Raw genomic sequence first — 20539 nt, 5'->3', positions numbered from 1 at the left:
CGACCATTGAACCTGAACATAAAATATTTGTTTTTGAGACGATATAGTATTCCCTAAGCTTTCAATGCAACTTTCAACATTTGGTTGATCAAATGGATCCATATGCTTGTGTTTATTTGGGCACATTAAGGCCAAGATACTGCTTTAAATATGAGAATCATTCAAAATCATAAACGCAATAGAGAATGATATATTCCTATATAATTAAAATGTTTCCAATCATCAATTTAGTTCAATTATTCAATTATGTTCTTTCTCATCATATGTTTCTTGACATTTGCTTCCTATCACTATATTAGAGAACCTTAGCTAAATACACAAACCCAGTGCAATTCCCACTTTAGCACTACTGACCACCTCAGACTCGAACTCGCATCTTCTCAATGGAAGCCCGAGCTTTTACAATCACTCCATGCAGAGGACCCTAAATTGCGCAAAATTAGTTCAAGATTCATTAACTAAATTATGAAAAGAATTAGATGAATATTTTTATGCTTATTAGGAAAAAATTAAAAGAAGTACATGTCAAACCATATGCCGATAAAAGGGAAAACTTCATTAGGGCTAACTCCTCTCTAGCATCCAATTGATGCTTATAAAATCAGTAGGGTTCTATAGAAGGCAATACTGCACCTAAACAACAAGAAAATAACATATTTGACTTAATTTTTTTTCTCAAGCAATTAATATTTCTCCTCGGCATAATACAACACAGAAAAATGGGGCTCACTCTCTGATTAAGCATGGTTTGTGTTGTCATTAGACTCTTCAGAAGGTGTCAAAAACCACTTCTTTAGACGTTGTGACGCCTCTGCCACCTGTAAGCATAAGTTATTAGTCATCTACCAACAAAAAGATCCTAAATAGCACAGATACAGATTGAGAAACACTACATGAGATGCAGTATATAGCGAACACATCTCAATTTTCATCTTTCTAAACATAACATGTACTGTACCTGAGCATCCCAATCAGTTCGCCAAGTGATCCAAAGAAGCATTAGCGTTTGCAATAAAACCCCAGAAATCATTCCCATCCAGATACCCTAGAACAAATAAACAGTTAATCTAGGGAGTCGAAGAACAGTGTTTGTTGTCAGGAAAGAAACATGGGGAGAACCCTAAAAAGTAATTCCTATAGCATGATGGTTGGTATTTGAATTATACAATTTGATTAACAATTGGATCATTATAAAAAAACAGAGAGCCATATTATCTGACCTCTAGAACTAGATTATATTTTCTAACCTTAACATCCAGTTTTGCAACATAACCAAGCAAAGCTCCAACAGGAATCCCTACTATATAGTAGCAACCAAGGTTGACATATGCTACCAAAGATTGCCAGCCAGAACCAATAGCCACCCCTGTTCCAAAAAACAAAAAAAGTGAGAAAAGGAAAAAATATCAAATAGAGAAATAAAGAGGAAAAAAAAAAGCTAAAGTAATTATTATTCTTTAAAGAAAGTAGGCAACATTCATTCTGAGTACCCAAGTCAATTTGATTTTTTGGCTGAAACAATCAGGCCATCAACAGAATTTATTGATGAAAAAACAAAGAATCTAGTAGTAAACTCCTCAAGTAGGATTAAAGTGGATAAGAACGTCCACAGAACTACATCAAAACAAGAACAAAATAAAATTACAATAAAAGCAGGTCACACGCTACAGAAAATTATGGGAGCACAGTTTTGGTTATTGAAGATTCTGTTGGAATATTGCATATTGCTAATAATGTTTTGGTGATTCTAACATGTTTGTTGAGCGATGAAAAACCTAGATCTTTATTGTGCATGCTGAGCTGGATGTCAATCAAGGTTTACTCTGACAAGGTCATTCCGGTCAACTCCTCAGAAGTACCAAGACTCTGAGAAGCCAAGCAAACATTCACTGAGCTATGAGCAACAACAGTAAATATCTAAGAGCTAAATTCAGAAGACATCATCTGATGGAGATTATCCAAGAGCTCAAGTGATTCAGAAGCTGAGTGCCTACATCTTCATTGAGCTCCAAGTTCAACAGCATTATGGTTATGACAAATAGACTCTTAGGTTTCTAGACTTACGATCTGTTTTTACTTGTTTAATTCTTTAGTATCCTAAGTTGTACCAATTCCTCCACGACTCTAGCCTATAACTAGACCATGCTTTAATCGGACCTCAAAACTGGACTAATAGTTAATGCCGTGTCCTGACTTGCCAACGGTAGTAATCTTGACTCTTAGTGTTACTTGACAATAGACTTGACCTTCAATGTAGAATGGTTGACCATACGTTTGGACAAATCAAATTATCCTTGAAATCATTTATATCACTAGACAAGTAGGCCAAATCACACGCTTGAATTTGAGCCCAATCTGATTCATATAGAGGCTTATAGGCACTGCAGAAGACCCTTGGGCTTGACCGTAGAGGTCGAATGCGTAGTGATAAAAAAGGGTAGCAGACAGTTGGGTTTTGGATCTTTGTAGTTCGGGGTCAACTGAAAGATTGTAAGGTTGACTGCTCAAGAGAATCTTCAAAGAAAAGAAAGAAAATCATGTAACAGCTCTCATACAGAGGTCGACCATGGCTGTTTCAATGGCTAGAAATCTTACCATTGGACTGAGATCTATAAATAGAATGTTTAATGCTTCATTAAAGACACTTTTTTGGTATTTGATAAAAAAATTAGAGGAAAAAACCCTAAAAACCTGTGAGAGGAACCATATTATGTGAAAGCCATTGTTCTGCATTAAACTGAGTATCCAAAGGCCATTGTCGTGGAGAATTAATTAAGTACTTTATTTGTATATCTACACTAGTTTGGAGGGTTAATTACTTTGTGCTTTATTTGTTTATTAGCCAATTGAGAGGCTATTGTATCTTGAGTTGAAAAGCTCAACAATCACTTTGTGCAAGTGTGAGGGATTAATCCTTTGAGAAAGAATTGGCTTGTAGGTAGTGATCCTAGGAAACTACTAGGTTTGAGTGTGAGTCAGCGAAAACACTTGGGTCGGTTGTGAACCTGTAAAACAATGTGTAAAGTGGTTTTATTGGCACCATTGGAAGACCAATACGGATAGTGGAAACCCATGTGTGTGTAGCGCTTGGGAGTGGACGTAGGTCAAGGGGACAGAACCACTCTAAATCTTGTGTCTTCTCGTGTGGTTTGCTTTGTTGTTTCCTAAATCTTGTGTCTTCTCGTGTGGTTTGGTTTGTTGTTTCCTCAATACTTTTGATCCTCGAGTTTGAAACGAAAAAGTGGGCAGCATCATCGAAATCCAATTCACCCATCTCCTCTCGGGTTACTATACATATGGTCCAACAGGTTCTTCAGGTGGCAATTTGTTTTATCAGTAGATTGATGATACAAACAATCCATTGGATACTAGTCTAACTAAGAGTAAGAATATCATAACATGTAACATTTTAAATTACAGGAATTTTCAATTGTTGACAAGATGAGGAAATGAAGCTTACCTGAGAGTACTGGCTGAACACTATTGAGCAAGACTGACAAAGCAATTAAAAGGGAGAGGCTTGACACAGCTTTGGCAACCTCTGTGCTGCTTGTAAATGCATAGGATAAGACATGTCCAAATACCAAAAACAGAACTGAAAAAAGCACACCAAGAGACAATGAAGTACATAAGTTGACTTTAATGGCAAATATTGCAGCTTTTGCATCTCCTCTGCCCAGTTCATTTGCAACACGCACACTGAAATAACAAAAAATATACGCATAAAATATTTTTAAAAACAGAGAAAGGACCTAAGAAGAAATTTATAGATGGTTAGTCATTAAAGCCTTACCAAGCTGCAGTTAAGAAACCAAGGGATATCATAAATTCCCAAGCTGTGATGTTGAGGCTGCAGGTTCATATTTGTTTGAAGTATTTAGGTTAATATAAGAGTTTTAGAAAAGAAAAGAAAAATGAAGAAGGTGAAAACAATATTAAAAGAGAAGACATAACTAGTCAATCTTACCAGATAGAGAAAGCAGATATGGCAATTGTAGCATTCTTCATGTAGCCTGCCAGTAAGACTAACACCGAATTGTACCAAAACTCTAAGCTGTTAAGAAAGAGGAAAATTTGCAAAGGATAAAAAATGTTTCCAAAAGGAAACTATTGCAAGGAACCATGGAAAATAACTTCAAAAATCTAAACTTTTATGTGGTTCCTAGTGGAGGCTAACATCAAAGATGAAAGAAATAAGGTTGGATTCAATTAAACTCTTCAAAATATCTAGTTTTCGGCAGCAACAACATCAAACTCAACCTTATCCCAACTTAATGGGGTTGGCTACATGGATCCAAACAAAACAAGGTAGGGAAAACTGAGGTCTAAACAAAAAAGGGGAATGAAGAGATAGGAAATTAGATGAGAAATGAAAATTGGAAAATTACAAATGAAAGATGTAAATTTTTTTCAAAAAATGAAAGATGAAAGTAAGAAGAAAGAGGCAGCCCAACAAGTCGGGAGAATCTCAGCTAAATGGGGTCTCCTACATGGATCCTTGCCCTCCAATAGGCTCTATTCGAGGTCAGACTTGGAACAAGACCTAAACTATGCATGTCCTTCCTTACAACTTCTCCTATGGTCATTTTAGGCCTGCCCCTAGCTCTTTTAGTTCCTTCAATTGAGATCATATCACTCCTTACTAGGGCATCCCTAGGCCTCCGTTAACCATGACCATACCACCTCAAACGATTCTCTCAGAGCTTGTCATTAATCGAGGCAACTCCCAAGTCAGCTCTAATACGTTCAGTCCTTACTTTATCCTTCCTAGTTTTTCCGCACATCCATCTTAACATCCTCATCTCTGCTACACATAGCTGCTTAATATGATACTTCTTAACTGCCCAACATTCTGCATTTCTGCCTCATACATCATAGCCGGTCATACAACAGTCCTACAAAACTTTCCTTTAATCTTTACAGGAATACTCGGTCACATCGTACTTCAGACATACCTCTCCACTTCATCCATCCCACTTTAATTCTCTATGAAACATCATCCTCTATGTCACCTTCTTTATTTATGATTGACCCCAGTTATCTAAAATAGTCACTTTGTGGTATCTCTCTTTCCTTAATTCGCACCATGTCGATATCCATCATAGTATGACTGAAATTACACATCACATACTCTGTCTTCGTTCCACTAATATTAAAGCCTCTTGTTTCCAAGGTTGATCTCCATAGCTCTAACTTAGCGTTAATCCCTGCTTTTGTCTCATCCATCAAAATGATATAATCGGCGAAGAGCATACACCAAGGGACCTCATCTTGAATGCCCTTGTTTAGGTCGTCCATGATAAGCGCAAATAGATAAGGGTTTAAGGCTAATTCCTTAAGTAACCAAATCGTAATGGGGAATTCCTTGCCCTGACCTCCCACAGATCTCACACTAATCACCACGCCCTAATACATATCTTCAATTACATCCATATATTTACTCAACACCCCTCTCTTCACTAGAACATGCCGGATTAAGTCTCTAGGGACTCAGTCATAAGCTTTTTCCAGGTCAATAAAGACCATATGGAGATCCTTCCTGGTATCTCTATATCTTTCCATGAGCCTCCTCAATAGGTAGATAGCTTCTGTCATGGATCTACCTAACATAAAGCCAGGTAGATCCACGACAAAAGCTATCTACTTATTCGAAAGTAAGATATGTGACTCTTTAAAATCCATATATTATATTTACTTGTCTTTTTACTCATAATGGATCTCAAATTAGATAGTATTGCTCTATGGATAGGATTCAACTCGACTAAGCCTTATCCCAACTAAATGAGGTCAGCTATGGATAGGTTTCAATAATTCATTACAATTGAAAGGGTTCTAACTTCCAACTTAATTGATTATAGATTATAACCTTTATAGAAGAGTTTAATCAGAATGTGATATCCTTCATAAGTATATTAATTTGCTGTTTTGGGTAATACCAAAGGAGAAACAGATGCTGCTCACTTTTTTTTTTCCGGATAGGTCCTACCCTATTCTATTCTAAGGGGGAGGGAAGGTGTGAACCAGTAGGCTTGAATCGAAGACCTCCTATAGCAATGGGCTTTTACACACCACAAGCTACCATGTGCTCTAGACACTTGTTCTTTATTAACAAGTGAGATTTCGTGTCATTGGGATTGTTTAGTTGGGATGAAAGTATTGGTTTTCAGGGTTGATTTTGTTTAAAATCTGAGATAGACTAATGAAGTGATCCTGGGCCTCTAGCTTTTCTCATCTCATGCTCTTTATTTCTTTTCCTTAGGGGGTGCCTGTCCTATTTTTGGTTCTTTGTAATCATACCTTCCTTTCAGTAATGCAAAAATAATATTATCAGTCTAAAGAGACAAAAAGTACGGTGGGGAGGAGGGAGGAGGGATGGGCATTACATCCTCCTTGTAGTGGTCCTATGCTGACTAGGCCAGTAATCTGGATGATAGGCATTCTATCACTGCCTGCTGTGTTTTTTTTGGTGAGTCTATTGTCTCTTGGGGCAGGAAAAAGCAGCCTATATTTTCCTCTCTAGTGTTGAGGCCAAATATCATGCTCTCAGCACTATTGCTGCCAAAATTAGCTGGCTGCAGTCCTTATGTATTGGCTTACACTCTTTTTCATCTCTTACATAAAATCACAATAATCCTAGTGCTTCTTACATGACCACAAATCCAGTGTTCAATGCTTGCACAAAACATACTGAAAAGGCTACCGTTTTGTGCACAAGCAGATTACTCATGTTGCTCTCTGCATATTGTTTGTCTCAGGGGTGGGGCTGAGATATATAATATATTGATTAAAAGATATACTACAATTACAAATTTGACAACTACACCATGAATATAAATAACACAGCTAATACCCCCCTCAAGTTGGAAGTGGGCATGGTAGAGCCAACAACCATGGATCGTAAACTCGATCGAAACCGGTTGAAACCGTCGAGTTGTCTCGGTTTCGACAGGTTCCGAGACGAGTTGGAGTGGAACTTTTAAAAATCCCCTAACTCGACCTAGTTTCGACCGTTTCGGTTAGGTTTTGACTGAAACCAACGGTTTCGTTTGAAACCAGGTCGAAACGGTCGAAATCAGGGCAATTGATATGCTGTTTCCTTGGTTTTAGCAATACACAGACCAAACATCTTTACTTTAGACTGCAAAACCGTATTACACTTTGTTATCTTTCTTTTTCCCATTCAAACCAATGACAGCCTCATCTTCTTCTCCTATCTTCTTCTCCTATTCTGTATTTTTGCATCTTCTTCTTCATTCCTATGTTTTGGAGCATGGTCAGCTTGCGAGGATCGGATACTTACTACCTACATTAACACTCATGGAGAAGGCAAATTGAGAGATCTCCCTCAAAAAGCAGGTTTAATTTCTCTATTCTCTGTTCTGTTCTGTTCTATTGCACCTCTTTAATCTTCATCACTACATATATATATGAAGCTTATTGTCATGGTTTTGTAGGTTTGAAGCGATGTGGGAAGAGTTGCAGGCTGCGACGGTTCATGGTTGAACTACCTGAGACCAGATATCAAGAGAGGCAACATTTCCAAAGAAGAAGAAGAGCTCATCATCAGACTTCATAAGCTGCTTGGTATCAGGTGACTTAATTAATTACCTCTCTCTTCCTCTCCTTTTTGTTCTTTTTTTGGCCCCATTGTGAGAAAAGCAAAAAGGGTGGTGTTTTCAAGACAAACCTGTGACTTCTCTTTCTTTCTCTTTTTTTGGCCCCATTAATAAAACCTAGAAAGTTTCTTGAGGGTTCGGTTCTACATAGATGTGGTGATATAAGCCAACAATAGTGAATTGACCATGTTACCCCTACTAATATACTTTTGTGGCTTATGATATCTAGTATCTCTCTCCTTCCATTTCAAGAGTATCATCAGATTGTTTTATGTACACCATACTGCACATCGTTATTTTATCAGAAAACAGAACAAGAAACTGTTCTATAGTGTTGAGTTATTATTTCTTCATTTGTTTTAGGGTTTTATGGTTGAAAACAGAAAATTGATTCTCAATTTGGGTGTCCTTGATCTAATGGTATGCAGAAGAATTCAGTTGGGATTCTAATATTATGTATGACATCATTTCCTCATTTGTCAAGTTTTTAGTCTAAGGAGACATCAAGTCAACATGACTGTATGTACATATAGGTTGTTAAGAAATAGAATGGTTTAATGCTTAAGTGAATCATATTGATTCCCTAAGCCTTTATTTATACTAATAAAAGAGAATTACATAAGACACTTATGCCCCTATATAGCTGGCATAAGTATAAACAAAGGAAAGAGAATAAAAGAATTGATAACAAATTAAAAGGAGGAAAGGACCAGAATACCCCTACGGTATTCTGGCCCCTATATCTCTAACACTCCCCCTCAAGTTGGTGCAAAAATGTCACACATGCCCAACTTGGCTAGAAAAGGATGAAACACTTTGCCAGGCAGCCCCTTGGTGAACACATCAGCCAGCTGATCAGTAGACTTCACATAGGGAACACAGATAAGGCTAGCTTCAAGTTTTTCCTTAATGAAATGTCTGTCCACCTCCACATGCTTAGTACGGTCATGTTGGACAGGATTATGAGCGATGCTTATGGCAGCCTTATTGTCACAATATAACATCATTGGAAGTTGGACAGCAACTCCAATATCCTGCAACAGCCCCTTAAGCCACAACAATTCATAGATACCATGAGCCATCGCATGAAATTCAGCCTCAGCACTGGACCTGGCCACCACATTCTATTTTTTACTACGCCAGGTGACAAGGTTCCCACCAACAAAAGAGCAATATCCAGAGATGGACTTCCTATCACTTGAACCAGTCCAATCCGCATCAGTGTATGCTTCAACTTCAGATGACCATTGGGAGATAAGAGTATCCCTTGTTCTAGAGCAGACTTCTAGTATCGTAAGATGCGAAGGACGACTTCCATATGAGAAGAATAAGGGTCATGCATAAACTGGTTGACCATACTCACTGCAATGGCAATGTCTGGCCGAGTGTGAGATAGGTAGATAAGTTTGCCCACCAACTGCTGATAACGACCTTTGTCAACTGGTGAGCCTTCTTTCTCCTTGAGTCTTGTCATAGCTTCTATGGGAGTTGCTGAAGGATGACACCCTAGCAGCCCCGTTTCAGATAGTAGATCCAGGACATACTTTCTTTGAGACAGAAATATACCCTTTGAAGAACGAGCAACCTCTATCCCGAGAAAATATTTCAGAATCCCCAGATCCTTAATTTCAAACTCACGGCCAAGGAATAGCTTCAACCTGTTGATCTCATCACCATCATTACCGGTCACTACAATATCATCAACGTAGACTATGAGGAGAGTAACCTTAGCTCCCACACGTTTGATGAACAAGGTATGATCAGCATTGCTTTGCTGGTAGCCCACGGACAACATAGCCTTGTGAAATCTACTGAACCAAGCTCTAGGTGACTGTTTCAAGCCATAGAGTGCACGCTTCAGTTGACACACCTTTCCATTGGTTGCGGGACTTGAAAAACTTGAAGGAACGTCCATAGATACTTCTTCCTTTAGTTCACCATGGAGGAAGGCATTCTTCAGATCCAACTGTTGAATATCCCATCCAAGATTCACTGCACAGGATAGCAATACCTGTACAGTATTGAGTTTTGTTGCCGGTGCAAAAGTCTCCTGGTAGTCAATGCCATACGTTTGAGTGAAGCCTTTAGCAACCAGACATGCCTTGTACCGATCCACCGTACCATCTGCCTTCTGCTTGACCACAAACACCCATTTACAACCCACTGGTCTTTTTCTGGAGGAAGAACTACAAGATCCCACGTATTGTTTTTGTTCAATGCTCTCATTTCTTCCAACATTGCTGCCTTCCACTTCCCATCTGTAGATGCTTCCTGCCAATTTTTAGGAATAGATACAGAAGAAAGGGAGGAAACAAATGTACGAAAAGAGGGAGAAAGAGAACTATAAGACACAAAACGGAAAATAGGATGTACAGTGCAGGTCCTGGTACCTTTGCGATGAGCAATGGGTAGATCAGAAGAGGAGGGCTCACCAGGAGAAGGAGGATCTGGATCTGAGGCGGCAACCGGATGGGTATCGTCTTTGCGATGGCCTGATTCCCCTCTGTTAGAACATCTCCGGTTATAAGTGAGAATGGTGGAATTGTCAATGGTCCTCGAAAGTTACGAATGGTCCTCTGTACTGGAGTCAGCTCCCCCTAAATAGGAACATTACCACCATCTGTTTCTATGATCTCCCCCTGTATTGGATTCCCCGCAAGTGAAGGGACATCAGCCTCGGGAGGCTGGACAACAGCCTCGGGTGGATGGACAGCAGCCTCGGGTGCCTCGTGAGGCTGGACAACAGCCTCGGGTGGCTGGACAGCAGCCAGGAGTGATGGTCGATGGCTATAGGTGATGGGGAAAGGGGAAACCCAAGAGTATGAACCACATCTTCACTAGAACGCTCCCCATGAAGAGGTGGGGAGGAATAATAGGAAAGGGTTTCATGGAAAACCACATCAATACTGACCATAGTACGGCGGGTAGGGGGGTGGTAACACTTGTATCCTTTTTGGGTTGGAGAATAACCCAAAAAAATACACCGTAACCCACGAGGTTTAAGTTTGCCAGGGGAATGAGTATCCCTAGCATAACAGACACAGCCAAAGACTTTGGGAGGAACCACAAAGGAGGAATCACCAAGTAAAACGTCAGATGGGCTACGGGAATCCAGTACCCAAGAAGGTAACCTATTAATAAGGTAAGCGGCAATGAGAACCGCATCACCCCAATATTGGGATGGAACATGTCGAGCAAACATTAATGCTCGTGCCACTTCCAATAAGTGGCGATTCTTTCTTTCGGCCACACCATTTTGGGCTGGGGTATCAACACAACTAGTCTGATGTATAATCCCATGATCAGCAAGGTATTTTTGAAATTGGGATTCCTTATATTCAGTGCCATTATCACTCCGTAAAACCTTAAGAGTGGCCTGGAATTGGGTCTGGACCATTTTATGAAAATGTTGAAAACAAGAAAAAACTTGGTTTTTAGACTAAAGAAGATAAATCCAAGTATTTCGAGAATGACAATCAATAAATGACACAAACCAACGATGGCCAGAAATAGAGGTCTTATGACGAGGTCCCCAAACATCCGAATGCACCAAATGAAAACAAGAAGAACTCTTTTTATTAGATAAAGAAAAAGTTGCACGTGTCTGTTTGACCAGAACACAAGCCTCACAAAAAAAATCATCCTTATTACATTTGGTGACCAAAGATGGAAATAAATGCGCTAAAATTCCTAATGGAGGGTGACCTAATCTAGAGTGCCATTGGTAAAATTCAGAAGAGACCAAGGAGTTCTGATGGAGTGGAGAAGGTAGCGATGAAGGAAGATGACCATCATTAAGCAGATACAGCCCACCGTGAACTTTACCCAATCCAATCGTCTTCCCAGACGCTAGATCCTGAAAAACACAATGGGAAGGATAAAAGGTTACCTTGCAGTGAAGATCACGAGTAATACTACTAATAGAAAGGAGGTTTGTAGTACAATTAGGTATATGTAAAACAGAAGACAAAGGGAGGTTGGAAGTACAGTTGATGATTCCTTTTCCAGAGATGAAAGAAAGGGAACCATCAGCCACCTTGACCTTGCCTTTCCCAAAAGCAGGAGAATATCTATAAAATAAGCTAGAAGTACAAGTCATGTGATCTGTAGCCCCGGTTTCCCATGAAGCTTCCAGCACATGTCTTTGGTATGATAAGGATTATGACAGTGGTCACAGGTAATAGGACCTGAAGGAGAACTACCAACAGTGGACCTGAAGGAGAACTACCAACAGATAAAGGCCCAAGAGGGGCAGCAGTAGCCTGGGCAGCAGTCTGGAGAGCCGATCTGTCCGAAACAGGAGGATGTAACATAGCAGTCCTGCGGTTTTCTTCTGAAGAGACTAGGGCATAAGATTGTTCAAGTGTGGGAAAAGGGGAATGGCCCAACACTTGAACACGAATCTGGTCATATTCAACATTCAACCCTGCCAAAAAATCATACACCCTAATCTTGTCAACATGCTTCTTATAGGCAGCGATGTTGGTAGCTGTATCAGGGTGATAATTTGAAAAATGGTCCAATTGCTGCCAGAGGCTACGGAGAGTGGCATAATATTTAGACACCGTGAGGTCCCCTTGAGTAGTATGAAGGACCTTTTTGCTAAGCTCATACACTTGAGCATCATTACCAAGCTGCCCATATGTCTCTTTACAGGCTGCCCAAATCTGAGACGCGGTATCAAGTAGAAGAAATCCCTGGGCTAGATCTGAATTCATAGAACCAACAAAATATGACATAAGAAGACCATTGTTGGCTAGCCATCGAGTCTTGGCAGTACCAGGGGCAGTCGGCATAGGGATAGTCCCATCAATATAACCAGTGAGGCCACGTCCAGCAATAGCAAACGAGGCTGATCGAGACCATAGAAGATAATTACTGCCGTCTAACTTGATAGGGTTAGGATGGAGATCACGGAAATCAGATTTGTCATGGCTAACCTGATCAGATGTAGCAGTCGAAATATCTGTGGAGTCACCCATAGTGAAGAAAAGATCTGTCCAACAGCAAAATAGGAGCCCTCCCCAATATCAAGTGTTTTAGGGTTATGGAAGAAAACCCAAAAAAGAGATTGATGGGGCAGGGAAATCCAAAAAAAATTGTTGAAGAAAGCTTATCCACGCTGTCCAATATACTGTAGAGAATGCCTTGGATGAAGAATAAAATTATCCAAAAGAAGCAGGAGCCGCAAGCAGTCCAATCCCAAAAACCGAGAATATTCAGGGATTTTTTGAAGAAAAAACCTGAAAGTAGGTCTCGATTGGGAGATATGGTCTTCAGTTGCTGTTGGAGTCTCGATAGTAGCAGTCCAATGTCGCAGGAGGGTCTCCAATATAGGGAGAAACAGTCCCAATAAAGCACAAGGCCTGATCTTCAAAAAAAATCTGGAAACTTCAATTGCCGCAGGAAAGAACCAGCAGCAGCCATCGAACAAAAAAAGAAGACCTGTTGTAGTCTCGATAGGAGCAATCCAATGTCGCAGGAGTGTTTCCAAAAGAAGGAGAAGCAGTCCCAATAAATCGAGGACTGATCTTCCAAAAAAAGGAGGAAACTCTAATCAGCACAATAGGGAACCAGCAGCCATCGAGAGAAAAGGTTTAGGTCATGAAACAAAGGAATAAAAGAGGTGGGAAGGGGCAGCCACTAGATCATGTGATCACCTCTGCAGTGCTGCCCTTAGAGAAGGAGAAGAAGCAAGGAGAAGGGGGAGAAAAAAAAATCGAGAGAGAAGGAAAAGGGAAGAGACCACGATGGGAGGATGGGGTTTTTGAAAAAAAAAAAAAAAAATCAGAAGTATCGTTGCTCTTATACCATGTTAAGAAATAGAATGGTTTAATGCTTAAGTGAATCATATTGATTCCCTAAGCCTTTATTTATACTAATAAAAGAGAATTACATAAGACACTTATGCCCCTATATAGCTGACATAAGTATAAACAAAGGAAAGAGAATAAAAGAATAAATAACAAATTAAAAGGAGGAAAGGACCAGAATACCCCTACGGTATTCTGTCCCCTATATCTCTAACAGTTGTGTTTGTTATATATTCTTGGAATGCATTCTATGCCGATTTTGTATTATAAGATTGATACAAAATCAATCTAAAATGCATCGTATCAACGCGTGCGTTAGTAAACTTGGGTCAATAACCACAAGTACCATTTTCAGTGATTTTTTGGTGAATGTAATTCATGGATTATGTTCAAAATGTGAAAAATAGGCAACCTGCAAAAAATCAGACCTAAAAAACCTTGTTTTGGGGCCGAAACCTTGGTTTCCCCATCAATGGGAAAAAATCCCAGGTTTCGACCAAGATATGGTCGAAACCGAGACGAACTCAATTTCTGGCTGATCGAAACCTGAGTTTTAGAACCTTGCCAACAACTTGCAAGTTGCAACTCAGTAGAATAAGCAATCTCAAAGTTGAGAGTTGCACCCAATTTCTCCCGACTGCTCTAGAATCCTTTTTAGTACCATTAATGGTCGAAATTGAGGGAATAGATTGTTCTTAAAGATTTCAGAGTAATTTTAAAAACACCAAATGAAAGGTCTAATGGCTACCTAGCCAATAGGTTATGCTTTGCACCATTTTTCCTAGATATACAGGACTTCTCTTCCTATCTTCTACAAATTTAAACTAAAGCACTAAGACAATATCCCAGATAAGAAAAACTTTTCCTCTAAGTTATATGAATAAAGATTTGACTGTCTATCACTCTATCATTCAAGAAAATGGAGTAATACATATCCAAAACATTTGGAGATATGCTCAAACTGTAAGAGCCAAGTTTCTAATGGACGAAAGCCTAAAAACTGATTTTCATTCAAAGAGAAGAGATATCTTTCCTAGAATGCTAATTTAATAAGTTAAGCTATTTGGGGTGGAGGATGGGGGAAGAACTTAAAGAATGAATAGGATGTTGATCCAAAATAACATGAACCTTACCCTGACTAACTATCCTGAAACTACCATCAGTGATAATAGGAGCATATCTCCAGCTTCAAACAAAAAGTTTTTTCTTCAAGAATTCCATTCAACTTATAAGTAGGCATGTATTTTGTATCCATGGATTTGAGAGGGAAATTTTCTTTGAGGTTTCAGTCATTACAAAAGTTAGGTCTTTTTCCCTTTAAGGTTATTTTGAAAGCTAATATTTGTATTTTTAGTGGCGTCTCTTAAAAAACTTTGATGCAGATTTATCACCAAATTGGGCTTCTTTTATTGGGAATAAGTCTAGGGTTGGGTTATATACGTGTTGGGCCTTTGATCCCATGGGTTTTCTATGTAATAGGCTTCTTTTATGGGTCTAAAATATGGGTACATGAGTTGCATACGGGATTAGCCCTATACTTAGTTTATTTTCATGTTTTTAATGTTTTAAATTGAACCGGTCCAAAGCTGGTTTGGACCAGTGGTTCAATTTAAGTGATTTTATTAGTTTTTCTTGTAGTTGTTTAGTTGGGCTGGATTAGTACTCTATTTTGAGTCTATTTCAGTTTCCTAGTCATTTTAAGTTACCTAATAGGTAAAGGATTGGGTTAGGCATTTCCATTTTAGAGTAGGAGTCTATTCTTTAGTCTTTTATATAAGATTGTAAGGAGGGCAAACATTGAATACGAATTTGACTAATGAAAAAGTTTTGGTTGTTGTCACTGCTGCTGCCCTACTCTGTTGAGTGTTGCCTTGTGAGTCATATCAAGGTGAAGGGACTGGTGCATCTCCAGTTAACTCCTTGCGTCTGGTAGTACCGAGAGGATCTTCTACTCATCTCCTTGCATCTTGTAGATCGGGAGACCCTATCTTCTTCAAGCTACTGCTACTGTTGAAGATCTATTTTGCAAGTAAGTAGTTTACTGTTACAGCATACATCCTTCTTCTTCTAATCCTCCAACCTAAGCCTACCTATCTCCAATCGACCCTCTAAACCCTAGTTCAATCTACACCCTGTCCAGCCTACCTTCCTCATCCACCATTAATACCATAGATCCATTAGAACCCTAAAACCTACAACTATTCTTCTTCCCTTCTAGAAGGTCACATGCAAGGTGATTTTCGCGAGAATTCTACCCAGTCAAATCTAACCGTTAGAATCATCTCAAGTTTTGACCTAATGTTCTTGAAGCTAATTCATGAACTCGATTTCAGTTTGGTGCAAATCTAACATGCAGACCTGATCCTGCGGTGAATTTCCAATTCTACCCTTATTGTTATATTGTTCTTCTGAGGTCTCAATTAATATGCCTATTTTGCTGATCTGTTATTGCTGATTCTTATAGGCTAAATTTATTTTCGATTACTGAGCATCACCCTAATCTTTGATTTCTGAATTTCTAGGTTAAATTACTGTTTTGCCCTTTTCTAGTTGTACTAGGATTCCCCAATATTAGCTGATCTAACCATTGGATCAATTCCAAATTTTCAGCAACTGTTCCAGCCCCTATTTGGTGAATTCATATGGAATTTGGGATCATTCTAACCATCTGATTTTCTGTTATCAAGATTTTCCCTAATCTGAACTATCCTTTGATGAAAAGATCCTAGTTTGGTTCCTAGTTTGATTATTCGAGTCTAGGACTATATTAAACTTGATGGGTAATGCGTTCTAACAAGACAAAGATCTTGCTTCTCCAAGCTATTATCAGAAATGCCAATTCACCACCAATGGCCAAGCTGCGGCAGGATCTTTTTTCCATAATTTAATTTGACTACGAGTTTAATCAAGATTCTATTTGTTTTTCTTTGTCTTTGAAAGGATTGTTACTTATTGGAGTTCAAAATTGTAATGAGAGTCATATTAGGGGTTTCATTATTTGGAAATTAAGTAGAGAATCTTAGATATTTTTTCCCTTGCCATAGTAGAAGTTGGAGCACGTTAAGATCCATAAAAACACACAATGGGAACAGTTGCAAAACAGACTTGGTCATAAATGGACAAAAGCTTCCATGCTAGATCGCTCGTCACTATGGTTTTGGCTTATCCTAAGTAGGAACCGGAACCAGCCGAAGATCAATTTGATGCATCCCATTCGGATCAATGATGAGTTCAATTGGAACCGGAAATCGCAAAAGGAATAGAGCCCCTGGGAGTTGGTTAGACATATGCATACGAACTGGCAACCACTGGGATTTCATCACTCCTTGGCACCTTTTTTTTTTTTTTTTTGGCTTAGGATCAGCAAGGATTTAAATTAAGAAAATGAAGAATAATACAAGAGATTTACGTCCAGGAATACCCAGACGAATACAGAGACAAAAAAAACAAGAATGCGAACAAAGTCCCCCTCAACAAAAGAAACATAACCAAATTATAAAATAATCACCTCCAAGACATTGAAACAGAAACCGGAAATTTTAACTAGAGAACCTGTATCTCGGTCTTCCCACAAAGTCATCAAATAATGCGTCCTTGACCGATTGAGGAAAAGACACAAAATAAGGAGATGATTCACCTCGCTTAGCCGCTGTCTTAGCTAAAAAATCTGCCACTGGATTCCCTTCTCTGAAACAATGGGAGATTTTCCAACTAATTTGGTCCAGAAAAGCTAACAATGCCAACCAATCCTGCTGGACAAACCATGGAATCGATCGAGATTGAATAGCACACGTGATTGCAGCCGAATCACATTCAATCCATAGCTTGGTAATACCCAAATCACTCCTTGGCACTAGTTCAGGTAGATCCTTGGTCAAAGACTGTATAAATTATGTAGTATGAATATCCCTCTCTGGAAAGAAGAATTTTGGTACTGTTCCATATGGAATTCTTTCTTTTTATCTGTAAATGAGGTCCCTTGGTTGCTATTGTTTTTTTAATTTTGTTATTTGTGGTTAGATCATTGGCTGTCCAGACAAGCTTGCTTTAGTTCTTTGTTAAATTCCAGTATTTCTTCATCAAGATGCCTTCCCGCGTCTTTCTACCATCTTATTTACTTACCTCTATCAACCAATTCTAACATGTTATCTGACTGCTGTGAAACCAGAACCTTCTTTATGCTACATGTTATTCTGTCAAGACTTAACTCGAAAACCCCATTTGAACCTTACCATTTTCTGTTAAAGAGCTATACTTGTCTAGTCAAGAATTCTTCTTCACCTCTTACTGTCAACTCTAATCTCTGAAAGATGTGAGTATAAGCCAAATCAGAAAACCTAACCTTGATTTAATAAGATAGGCATTGTGTTCTATGGTTTCATCACCTAGAACATCTTAGAAGCACCCTACATCAATTAGAAACCGTGTGATCGATCTCTCAGCTGTATTTAGAGCAGAAATAGGTATTAAAGGTAGTTTACAAAACAGGACAAATTTTGAAGAAAAAAAATATTTGAGAGAGATGAAAAGGATGCCAATCAAATATTCAATTTTTTGTAACGAATATCACAAAAAAGAAAAACCATGTCTCCTGCAAAAGATCTAGTAACATCAACAATCAAGAATTTTGAAATTAACCTATTTCTTAACCTGTCTGTAAAACTAACATAGTATTATATATAGTCACCCACCCTCTAGTTTTCTTCTATATGCTTCTCTTAAATTTGACCCCATATGTAACAAACAGAAAATTATGACAAGAAAAAAATAAAAACCATAAAACAGGGAATGCATGGAATTCAAACTGAGAAACAACAGAGAAAGAAGGGATAGAATTTACTTACCAAAGCATCACACCCGAGGATACAGAGAGTTTCACTACTGGCCAAATGTCAGTAACTGCATTCAAAGAAAACCCCGTCCATGTTTCAGGGCACCAACCACCAAAGACATAAACAAATTCCCCAATTACCACTGACCACGTGGAGATTATCATTGCAACCATGGCGCCGGGTATCCCCCAGTTCAATTTGTACACAAAAAGCCAAGATAAGATCAAGTGACCGACAAATGATGCGCCAGATAACCATCCAATAACCATGTTCTTTTGTTGGGCTTGTAAGTACATTTGCATTGTCATTGAAAAAATAAAAGTATACATGATGGGTATAAACCAAAGCCCAATAATTCCTGCTTTTGCTAAAAACTCTTCTTCCTGGCCAAGAAGTCTTAAAATGCTTGAAGAAAATATGAAAAAAGGGAGCAATATGATTGAAGTAGCAAGAAGAACAACCCAAGACCGTTGTAAATAGATACCCATCATGTGAAAATGCCATGCTCCAAATGCTTGGCCACTTAATGTTTCTAGAGCACTTGCCATTCCTAACTACAAAAGATTAAAAACACCCATTTTATTAGTTGTAAGGGACATGTAGGTAAATATTGGAATGAGCCTGGTATTGAGAATATACAAAAGAAACTAAAAGCATACCAGTATTCCATTTACAAAGCGCACTAGAATGATTTGGATGAGCGCATATGCAGCCAGTTCAGTTTCACCAATATGCCCAATAAATGATTGTGTAACTATCAATATTCCATATGATGATACTCTTGTGATTATAGCAGGAGATGCAACCCTCCAGAGCTTATTTGATTCAATCCAAACTCTTCCTTTCAAGTCCGTTACACATTCCTTCCCCGGCCCAAGAAGCTTATCTTCCATTGTACCATCCATATTTCACACTGATTTTCACTTTAGTACCTGAGATGTTCAAGAGAGAAAAAGAAGGGATAGATTTGTAAATTTTTCACAATACCAGAATCCTGAAGGGGCTTTCTATCCTGGTATAACAGATTGAAAGCTAGAGCACAGTCATTGGTTTAGAATCTGAAGTTTTGTCTAACATGAGACTTTTAGAATCATCTTGGATGTGTACATAAGAGTGGAATGGCACAACATGAGTTGAGTTGAGTTCAGTTATTTTGCAAATGTAGTAGCATGTAATGACAGCAGAGGAAATGGAATAAAAATTGCTAATTGTTAATATCCCAAACAAATTTATATACATATGTATAACAAGTAATGTCATGATCTCTAGATACTGAGACTAAGGGGCACATGTTTGTCAAAAAGATCAATTATAGGAAATTGGATCTTAAAAATGAAAAAAAAAAAAAAAAAAAAAAAAAAAAAAGAAGAAGAAGAAGAAAAGAAAAATCAATCTTCTGAGTAAGCAATACCTTTAAAAACTGCAACCCATTACCTATCAGAAGAAATAAAAACAGTCGCACACCCCTGCAGACCACCAAAACAAAAACTGAGTTAATGGAAAGCAAAATAGCGCAAATAAATCATACTGTAATGTGGAAAAGAGCTTCCCAGGAGGACAACACTTGGTAATTGAACCGCTTGCTTCTTAGAGTCGCGTTGGGGAAATCTTTCGTCTTCCCCCTTGAAAATTCTGACTTGGGGTGAGACTCCTATGAGGTTTCGGGTTATGATTGAATCAAGATTTAAAATAGACATTTCAGTTATCAAAGAAGGTCACAGAGGTTTCTAGGGTTAGTAATTGAGTGACAGAAGAAACAGACGAGGAAGGAAAAACTTTGTGGAAGCATAGAGGAAGAGAGAGGGGGGAAAAAATAGAACAACGTATGAGTTCGAACAAACTAAACTAATTGTCACCGATGTTAGTGACAATCAGCCCCCCAAGTCCCGAAATGGCAGTCATGGGTGGATGGATCCAATTGATAGATAATACAAAATCCATGCAAATTTATACTGGAAAAATTTGAAAACTGTATTAAAAACAGAATCTAAAATTTCAGTAATGGATTTTTCTCTTTCATCAAAAATTAAAGAAATAAAAAATTCAGTAATTGATTTGGGAAGCAGTTTTCTGTATGCGAGTGTGACCTACGTCAGCACTACCATGTGTCTAACTCTTTCCTCCTTAAAACAAGGAGGCAGAGGTATCTTTTCACATGGGGAGGAGAGAGATAGACTCATGGGAGTGTTGGCGTAAGCTACACTCTCAGAACTTTTTCCCTTTATTTTAATAAAAAAGGCTAATTGAGAAGTTGTAAGTCGTAACATTCTTTTGTTTT

The 20539-nt window shown here is 38.6% G+C and overlaps 1 protein-coding gene and 1 long non-coding RNA gene across 2 annotated transcripts; one reads left to right on the top strand and one right to left on the bottom strand.

Moving 5' to 3' along the window:
- Positions 1-641: 641 nt before the first annotated feature.
- LOC122651964 (protein DETOXIFICATION 20-like) lies at positions 642-19750 on the bottom strand. The gene is made up of 9 exons (XM_043845554.1): positions 19673-19750; positions 18921-19193; positions 18274-18815; positions 3968-4054; positions 3794-3850; positions 3461-3699; positions 1248-1366; positions 959-1045; positions 642-818 (listed from the first exon to the last, which is right to left on the bottom strand). The coding sequence occupies exons 2-9, from the start codon at positions 19164-19166 to the stop codon at positions 738-740; spliced, it is 1458 nt and encodes a 485-aa protein (XP_043701489.1). The 5' UTR covers positions 19167-19193; positions 19673-19750; the 3' UTR covers positions 642-737.
- On the top strand, positions 7256-12950 carry LOC122651966. Its single transcript, XR_006331536.1, has 4 exons — positions 7256-7356; positions 7455-7591; positions 7768-7769; positions 12940-12950. It is a non-coding gene; the product is annotated as an uncharacterized LOC122651966 (long non-coding RNA).
- Positions 19751-20539: the final 789 nt, after the last annotated feature.

This window comes from Telopea speciosissima, chromosome 2, assembly GCF_018873765.1.
Source record: "Telopea speciosissima isolate NSW1024214 ecotype Mountain lineage chromosome 2, Tspe_v1, whole genome shotgun sequence".
NCBI classification, from domain to species: Eukaryota; Viridiplantae; Streptophyta; class Magnoliopsida; order Proteales; family Proteaceae; genus Telopea; species Telopea speciosissima.
Note: the sequence above shows the minus strand (reverse complement) of the source record. Positions and strands in the feature narration are given on the sequence as shown.

Bases quoted from the DNA above. Each gene is read 5' to 3' on its own strand.
- LOC122651964 (XM_043845554.1), bottom strand. From the start codon at position 19,166: ATGGATGGTACAATGGAAGATAAGCTTCTTGGGCCGGGGAAGGAATGT. The intron at 18,816-18,920 runs GTATGCTTTTAG...AATCTTTTGTAG, and splicing joins GCTTTGTAAATGGAATACTG to TTAGGAATGGCAAGTGCTCT. The intron at 3,700-3,793 runs GTAAGGCTTTAA...TTGTTATTTCAG, and splicing joins GGTTTCTTAACTGCAGCTTG to TGTGCGTGTTGCAAATGAAC.